At 42.4% G+C, this 9489-nt stretch overlaps 1 protein-coding gene across 2 annotated transcripts in view; it reads right to left on the reverse strand.

Moving 5' to 3' along the window:
- The window catches only part of LOC106533212 (sine oculis-binding protein homolog), a 15562-nt gene extending 9006 nt beyond the window's left edge, over positions 1-6556 (reverse strand). For both annotated transcript variants that reach the window (XM_014029452.1, XM_014029451.1), the window contains exons 1-4: positions 6199-6556; positions 3813-3942; positions 3346-3540; positions 745-896 (exon numbers count right to left, since the gene is read on the reverse strand). In XM_014029452.1, coding sequence (XP_013884906.1) covers positions 745-896; positions 3346-3540; positions 3813-3942; positions 6199-6291 — 570 coding nt within the window. In that variant the 5' untranslated portion in view covers positions 6292-6556. The remainder of the gene's footprint in view (positions 1-744; positions 897-3345; positions 3541-3812; positions 3943-6198) is intronic.
- Positions 6557-9489: the final 2933 nt, after the last annotated feature.

Consider the following 9489-nt stretch of genomic DNA (forward strand, 5'->3'; position numbering starts at 1 on the left):
GTGTTTAATCTGGTTCGTTCTTTGGTTTTTCAAAATAAAATAATAAAAAAATATATAATCAGGTGGTTTTAAAAGCTAAATTAGAAAAATGACAAATGCAAAGATAAAACAGGCTACTTTTAACATTTTAATGGTTAAAGCAATGACAAGCTTTATATTTTGTCACTGCCCTGGTGTAACCAGAAATCACGGCCTGACTTCCTGGAGCATCACGTTTTCACTTCTCACCGTGGATCTTATTTAGAAAGAGTCGACTAATCTCATTGAAAGCTGATGATTTTACCGTGAAAAATAAAAATTAATATTCTAAGTTATGCAGAATCAAATGCAGCCATCGCCGATATGTTTAGGAACGGTTTTTAAGTCACAGACATTGCAAACACTTTCCAGGACCGCTACACATTAAAACAACAGTGTTTTATTTTGGATTTGGATAGCAAATCAAATTGTGCATTTTTAATTAGTTCAATTTAATGTTTTTACATTTACGTTATAAAAACAGAAAAACCCAGGTTGTTTTCTTTTTGTGATTCTGTTTTGAAACGAAAAAAGAAAAAACTAAAGAACGAAGACTTTTCTTTAAATTAATCATTACCTGGATGACTAAGAATCTACACCAGCATACACGATGAGTTGCTTTTTTTCCTTTCTTAAATGATCACGTAGAGTCAGGATTTCTAAGATCTCCTCATTAAAACAGGAAATGCGTATATGTCCCCCTGTACGATCGCCATTCTCACTCACCTTGTTGCGTTTGAAATAGGCCCGTCTGCAGGCAGCGAAGCACTTCTCGCTGCAGAAGCTCTTGAGCTCCGAGCCCATGCAGAGAGAGTACCGTTTCACGCCTTCCTTCTGGCACCAAACACAAACTATCTGCACATTCTGCACGTCTTCCACTGCAGAGACGAAAACAAAAAGAAGCAGCTCAGTGAGTGAATGCTTGCAGATGCTGAGGTGGTCAGTGTCGGAGCGGCCTTCATCTATTGGAAGGAGACTGGCATTGAGTTTAAAACAATATAACCTCATCAGGGCTCAATAAACAGCAGTCAGGGAGATAACATGTCTATGCTTAGAGTTGGACCTGCTCCAAACTTTCTGTATCATCAATTAATTGAAGTAGTCTCAGGCTTTCAGGGGAATCCAGAGATCCTGCTTCATCTGTGCAACACCTTATTATCCGCTTTATGCACTTATGTTGCATTAGGGAAGTATATATGGAGCTGCGTTTTGTCATCTAACACAGTGAAATCAAATATTGACTGAATCGGACTTGGCGGGCTGAGAACTAGCAGCACTGAGACGCAACATTTTTAAATTGAACGCCAAATTAAAAGGCAGCATTTTCCATTTTTATGCTTTATTCCTTCAAATGTGAAATTGTTACATTTAAAAATACGACGTACAGAGGCAAAACGTGAACATTTGTCACCTGCTGTTTAAAAATCTGCAAAAGCTTGAATCGTTGCGGCAACAAAACGTGCAAGTTAAAAAATGTCAATTTGTCCTAACAGTGTGTTCGGTTATAACTTTAAATATCTTCTTTTCTCCAGTCAGTTTGGCAATAGTTCATAAAACACATCCAAAAAGAACCCGACACTAAATGATGGCCATCATGCAGCTGCACAATAAACATATGTGGTGTTATATGTTCTCACTTTCTTCACAGCCTCAATTACTGCTCAAGAAGCCTTTTAGGAAAGAGCTGAAACTAATCCCTGCTCCATCACCTGCAGCTGATCTCACACATTGACCTCGGGGTAAATCAAGTACCGGTCATGGATCACCGGTTCTTGTGCGCATCAGAACGGATGAAATGCTGTAAAGCAGAGGAGGTGTCTGTGCCTGTATGTGAGTGTGGGCTTACTCGTAAGCAGCGTTAGCAAAATATTTCATGAACTGCTGAGCAGATTTGAATGAAACTCTCTGTAAACAATCCTTAAGTCAACCATATTCAAGATGGTCACCACAGCTGAACGATCGAATCCATGTGTCGAACTCAAATGTGGCCCACTAGAGCCTCAAAGACGTATTCGTGTCTTAAAATAAGCTGCTTTAAAGCCAGCATTGACCATTACATTTCACAAAAAGCTTGTTGATTATTTTTATTGCAAAATGACGGCATCCCACCACTAGGTGGAGGAGCACAGGATTAAGAATTTGCCGTGTAAAATTTCCACTTCGCTGCATTTTCACCAGCTACTTCTACTGCAACCCAGTTGTACTGGGAAGTTGGAATTTCCTACTTACGAGTCATGAATTTAAACTGAAAGACCCCTTCCTGTGGGAATTCCCTGTCGGACAGTGGGAGAGTTCAAAGTTCAAGATGGCAGCTACTCACCACTTAAAACAGAGCAAAACCCTCTTGTATTTCTGTTTTATTTATTTCACATTATGACAGCCGTACACTTACCCCTAATTTACACTACATGCGTTCCGTCTCCGCTCCGGTCCAACCTCCGCAGCAAATACAGTACGCACCCATTATAATCAATGAGAGTGTTGGCTGCGCACGGCGACGGTCAGCAGACGGCGGTCCGTCAAAATTAGATCTGATCCTATTTCTGCCGGACGCCGGAGCTGCGCCGGAGTCAATTTTTAAAGATTACGTCGCACCAACAGGAAAAGAAACGAGCACAACATCCGTATTTTCAAAATAAGACACTATTCAGCAGGATAATTTGTCGGAATAATGTCGAAATTGCAGCTATGTTAATAAATATACGGATATAATTCTACACAAATGCTGTCAGAATGTATTGTTTTGTTTGGGAAGCAGATGAAAACGTAGCATGAAGCATATGTGTACACACACGATACACGTGGATTTTATTTTGAAATCAGACGTTTCAAAAAGACGACAGCGAGACAGTTTCAACATAGATACCAAAAGCCTTTATATCGTTGTTTTCAGCTGTGTTTGGAGTTCGTCTTTCACAGAATTAATTATTTTTTGCTGTGACTTCCACACTTATCACTGAATTTATCGCGCGACCTGCTTCCTGCACGTCTGTCGGACCGGAGCGGAGCGGATGTAGTGTAAACTGGACTTGAAACGCACAGCTGCGACCCCCCGCAGCGGAGCGGAGCCATAACGCATGCAATGTAAATTAGGGGTTAGCGCTTCGCAGTGTTTGTAAGAGGACGTGTTAAAACACTGTTTCTATGCAGGAAATACCAGGTAGAGTTCAGTTATTGGTTGTTAGCGGTGAGAGCGGTGAGAGTTAAACACAAAATATTGAAGTTAATTAAAATGTGGCAGTCATAATGCTCATGTGGTCCTCAGTGATGTAATCAAATACAAAATTAGTAATAAACATTTTGTGTGGTAGCAGCTGGGAGTCATACCTGCTGATGGCTTTATGAGGGGGACAATAACGGGGGCACTCTTGTGCTCCTTGGGGGAGGTCAGGGAGGAACTCGTGGAGGACGAAGTGGGCGAAGAGGAGGGGACGCTGGAGGATTCCCTTTCTCCGCTCTTCATGGCCAGGACAGGGTGACCGACTTTGGCGTCCACGCTTTTGGGTTTTGGCAAGGAGTTTTCTGAAAGACACAACCAGAATGTAATAATAACTCGTCTTTGTCATTCAATCCCGCGACACGAAACCGCAGCGCGCCTCACGGGACACCGCATTAACTTCTGCACAAACAACAGATGCATCTGAACGAATGTAACTCGAGGCCCCGTCACCGCGGGAGGTTAGGTTGAGCAGATGTGGCGCGCCGTTGACTCAAAGTCTGCCCCCGAAAACCTGCGGAACCTGTTGGTTAGCGTCATCCTGCGCGAGCAGTGACCTGCCGACACCTGCCCTCACCTTTCAGCACAGACACATGCTGACGCCTCTCTCTGTAGTTTCGGATCTCGTTGGCCTCGGACTCTCGGAGGTCGACCTTGTCGTAGCCGTACCATCCCAGGAGCTCGTTCATGGTGCTTTCCGCAAACGTCTGTTGAACAGCAAAAAAAAAAGGGAGAAAGAAAACGAGAACTTGTGAACATCTTCGGGTTATTATCAGAGGTTTTCATCCTGCGGCAAACATCATCAGAGGTTCCCATTCTGAATCAAAGTGAGGGATTCTTTCTCAGCCCTGAGGTAATGAATAGGGGCACAGTGGAGTACAGTATGACTCCTTTTTCCATGATGTGTTCAAGTTGTTTACTTTTGCTTAATCTGAGACGGAAAGGTTTAAAACCTAACACCAGTGTGAAATCTATGAATCATTCTTTGTTTATCTTTTTTTAATTGAGAGGAAAAAAAGAGGGAGAAAAGAAAACGGCTTTGCACAAAAAAGGAGTGTGATCAAGTTTTTAATATCATGACCAGATTGAAAAAAAAAAAAGACCAAATAATACAAAGGTTTCTCTCTTCATCCACCCACTTCTCTCTGCGGCTTTGGAGGAAGCGGATTGGAGGAGAAACCTGATCCGAAACGGGCAGAAATCAGAGCGGGACACCCAACACCGCAGCGAGGTCCCACGGTTCTCGGACACGGCGCTCTCGTCTCCCCTCGTTTTCTAAAACTCCTTTCCCTTTTTTTCCTCCAGCTTTCACCAGCTCTCATCCTTCACCCCACCACACACACTCCATCCCCTATCCTCCCCTCCATCCCAGCACCTTCCAGGCCTGACACCCGACACAGCGCCGCCTCTCAGGTTTCACTCTTTTCCAGCACAGCCAGTCTGCTGTGGCGTTGTAGTACCGTAGTATACCGACTGCACATTCTTTCCTCTGCTCTCCTCACTCCGACCTCTGCTCTGCACCGGGGCCTCATAGAACTGGATCCCTCCCTTTGCTTGCTCACTTTCTGCTCTGTGTGTGTGTGTGTATGTGTCTGGGAGAGTGCAAGCACCGGTATCATATCCAGCTAAATATGCCTAACGATGATTAAAGTGAAGGATCCGGTGTCTGGTGCTGCGCTCGGGGTCTGACGTGGAGGGAGTGGGTCCGAATGTGGTGTTGAAACAGATGGATTACAGAGACAACACTGGGACGGACCTCGGCTGAACCAGAAATCGGTTCTTCTGGCCCGGATTCCTCGTACTGTTTGCTCTTGCGGTGTTCTTCCAGATGGGAGCTCTCCTGTATAGGCCAGTGTCACTTTCCTGTTTTTAACTTTTTTTTAAAATTTCACCCCCCCCCTTCCCCTCTTCCTTCATTTCCCACAATGTTGTTTTTGTTTCTTTTTGGCAGTTTAGACAAACATCTGCTTTGTGAGAGTGACAAGCCATATCCCAAACCGCGGAGAGTCTCAGCCAAAGGCAACAAACTGGGGCCGACCCTGAGAGTCAGGCTTACATCGAGGGGATAGGGTTTCGCGTGTTTTGATTAAAATTAGTTAAGATGTAACGTTACACCTCCCCTGGATATCCGACACCACAAACACACACACACATACAGCACATTTCCTCCCTAAAAAACAAAGAAGGAAAAAAGTTGTCTCTTAAGATTTCTTTGCTGCAGCTAATATCCTTCATAAGAGTCAAGCGTCTCAAAACGCCAGTGTCCAAAACCCAAACAAAGCAGACAATCCGTGGATTAGTTTCCACGCAATGGGCTCCTAATGGTGGGAGGGAGTCGTGTCTGTTACTGTGATTTCACTTATTGCAGCTCTGTGCTGCCCTTTAACACAACCAACACTCAGTGAGCGCCTTTTTTTTTTGTCCATCAGCAAGAAGCCTTCATGTCATGTTTGCATTCTTTCCAATCACTGGAGTTTTCCCAGCGTAAATCCGAAGTTACAGGCTATTTAAAGATTATAAATGCACCCCTCCTCTCCCTTCCTCACCCCCTTCACTCTCCCCTCATTTTTTTCTTCTTCTTCTCATGAGTCTCTAAAGTGCACCGCAGGGAGCGAGGAAGAAGTGACGCACATCTGGAGCTCCTCTGGACTTGTGCGTGTCCAGGCCACAGCTGGCCTCGCTAAAAGGCAAATGTCAACTTTTTTTTTATTCGAAATGTTCACATCTATAACCAAAAAACATTTTTTCAATTTTAGATTCTTGACCAAAACATGTTTTTAATTGTGTTATCTCTATTTTCAATAATAAAAAAGAATAAACACGACTTTAGTTGCACAATTCATGACGTAAGTAGTTTGATCAAATAATGTCATTTTATGTGTCTTGGTCGTGCAGCTGTGATTTGCGCACAGCTGTGCGTAAAAGCGCTTTGGAACATCGTTGCGCACAAACACGCTCCTCACCTTCATCTCCTGGTTGATCTCCCTCTTCACGGGGTGCGCTGGTTTCCTGCTGCGTTTGTTTTCCGGGGGTCTGCCTTTCTCCATCTCTGGCATGATAGTCCTGGTCCGGCTGGATCCGACCCCGGATCTGTGACTTGAGCTGTCAGCAGCAGCAGTTTGTTTGTTTCTTCTGTAGTTTTCTTTACGGGAGTGGCTCGGAGTGAGAAGCGTCCCTCCAGGTGACAGCGGCTGTCATTCCCGGACGTCGGACTCCCTCATGTCGGGCTTCGGACTCCACCGAACATGCGTGTTCTCCGCGCGCTGGAGGCTCCGCCGTTTAGCAGTTCAACAGTCTCCACTCTCCTCTCTCCACCGCTGTCAAGCTCCAAATCATGCCCAAGACCCGGCTTCCGGTTTGAACTTTCAAAATAAAGACCCGTGACGCACAGCAGAGAGCAAGCAGGATGCAAAGTTTGAAACCAAACACTAGCTAGAGAATTTGCATTTCCTGTGAAAACGCATTGTGAATGCTAATGCTGAAAAAAAAATTCAAACATTTTAAAACAGCTGAAACTATAGCCTTTTGCAAAGAAAAGTAGCTGAAATTATGACAGAGGAACAGAAACAGCACAAGTTTGCTGATTAAGCTGTAAGAAGCTGAAAATGTCACAAAAGGTGAAGCTTAAATGAGCTAAAAAAGTAGCTAAAACACTGAAAACGGCTAAAATTATCAGAAAGTAGATGAAAGAAGTGGAAATGTAGCTAATGTGAATGATTTTTTTGTGGAATAGTTTAAATTGCTGAAAATAGCCTAAAAGTTGCAAAAAAGTAAGTGAAATTATCACAAAGAAACAGAAACAGCACAAGTTTGCTGAATTAAGCTGTAAGAAGCTGAAATTATCACAAAAAGGTGAAGCTTAAATGAGCTAAAAAGTAGCTAAAAACACAGAAAACGGCTGAAATTAGCAGAAAGTAGATGAAAGAAGTGGAAACGTAGCTAATGTGGAAATGCTGAAAGATTGCTGAATATGTAAAAAAAAAAGCTGAAACTAGCCTAAAACATGCTTAAAAAGAAGCTGAAATTATCACAAAAAGTTTAAGCTTAAATTAGCTAAAACGTAGATGAAAAGAAGCAGAAATGTAATGTGAAAATGCTGAAAGATTTTTTGTTGAATAATTTAAATAGCTGAAACTAGCCTAAACATCGCAAAAAAAGTAAATCAAATTATCCCAAAGAAACAAAAACAGCACAAGTTTGCTGAATCAAGAAGTAAGAAGCTAAAATGATCACACAACGGTGAAGCTCAAATTAGCTAAACACACAGAAAACACCTGAAATAAGCAGAAAAAAATATTTTCTGAACAACAATATGTGTAGGTCCAAAAAAAGTGGCAACAGTTTGGCTTGGTGTTGTATGGATGGTTGTTCTTTCTGGGTTTTTTTTTTTTTTTTTCAGTTTTTTTAACTACTTGTATGTCAGGATGGTCTGAACTGTTAATATTTACTAAAAAAAATTGTGCAAACCTTTGCAAGTCACACATGTTGGAAGTGCATTCACCTCGCTGCCTGCAGTAACCTTTAGGCGCCCGTCACAAGCTTCATGCTCTTATTCTGAAAAGCAAATCCCTCCACTGCAGTCCTGATTTGTGCTCTCACTGCTAAGGGAGGGCCCTCTGATTTGATGTAACCCAACACCTGGCGCCCACCCCTCCCAAATCTCAACAGATACATTTCATAAGGAATGCAAAGACTGTGTTTTATCTGAGGGGACACAGTACAAACACTGTCTGTGCGCTCCTGTCTTAAAATAAAGAGATGAAAAGAGCGCAGCGAGTTAAACGACACCATGGCACAAGCTCTGGAGCTTTCTCAAATGGCATCTGTTTGATCAGTGACCGTGTGTGAAGCCTGTGCATTGCACTAAAAACACCTGAAAGCTCTTGAGCTAACTTTGAGGACACGTCTAATTAAAGTGTTTCTAACGAGCTCTGAATGCAGACATTTGTTGCATGGTCATTGTTGCCAGGGGTTTTCTTGTTTCAGTGTCATGCTCTTCCTCTGGTGATACAGTTGCATTCGTAGCTTATTTTAGGCAACGTTTAAATCTTTGAGTTATAATTAGTTTCAAGTTGAAGCCCCTGCTGTTAAATTCCTAGAAGAGTCTTAAAAATGTCCCTGCTTGCAGGTAGACAGATGGCCTTTTCTCTTCCCTGTTTTTGCAGCCTGTCTGCTCTGGTTGGAGAAACCCAGAGACCACGCTCGTGTAAACAGAAACCTGATCCACTGCGCAGGGCTCTGGTTTCGCCCCCGCGTAGACCCGCTGGTGATACCTGATCCGGCCCGGCTTTGGGAACAGGGCTTATCTGATGCCTCACAAAAGGCCCCTCACTCCTGCTCTCCATAACAGCGCACATCTGGTGCCTCTGCAGGGAGCGCTGTCCCCTCCAGCTTCCTCCCGGGCTGGAACACTGGAATAAAGGCGTCTCACTGTTCCTCCAGCAGCCTGTTAGGTGGACAAATGACGGGAGTTGAGACAGTCGTCAGGGCTTAAGTTACAATCCTCAACATCTGGACTGGATTTTAAAATTAGGCACTTTGTGTAAGACTTCTTGCGTTACTGTAAGCAGGTACGTGATCACGGTGAACGTTCACTACAGTTTAGAAAATAGAATTGACTGAAATAAATGCAGGCTTGTGTTTATAGAGGTGATGTCACCCATAGAGGGCGAAGTCTCCTTTCTGGTGATAAATGAACATTTCTCCTGCTGTTCTTTTTACTGAAATAAATAAATAAATAAAAAGACAACACTATTCCAACCCTAATTAAATATGTAGGCTACATTATATAAAACAGTAATTTACAACAAATTGCTGTTGAGGGCGATTTAACCTGTTCGTTTGCCATGTTAGCAAAATATCTCATGGATCATAACGAAGCGTACAGGAAGTAATTATATTTACAAATGATTGTCTTTTAGAGCAGTGTTGTATACAGTACCACAAAGTGATACTTGAGTAAAAGTACAAGTATCTTACCAGACAATTACTTTGGTAAAAGTTAAAGTCTCCTTTAGTAATATTACTTGAGTAAAAGTATTAAAATATTTGATATTTTTTGTACTTAAGTATTAAAAGTAAAAGTATTGATATAAAATGAGCTGTTTGATTTTTCATAATTACATTTATTAGGTGACCTTCCTCCACATACTGTATATATAAAGTCTCCTTTAGGAATATTACTTGAGTAAAAGTCTTAAAGTATCTGATATGTTTTGTACTTAAGTATTAAAAGTAAAAGTATTGATTTAAAA

The sequence above is a fragment of the Austrofundulus limnaeus genome, unplaced genomic scaffold (genome assembly GCF_001266775.1).
Source record: "Austrofundulus limnaeus strain Quisiro unplaced genomic scaffold, Austrofundulus_limnaeus-1.0 Scaffold906, whole genome shotgun sequence".
NCBI classification, from domain to species: domain Eukaryota; kingdom Metazoa; phylum Chordata; class Actinopteri; order Cyprinodontiformes; family Rivulidae; genus Austrofundulus; species Austrofundulus limnaeus.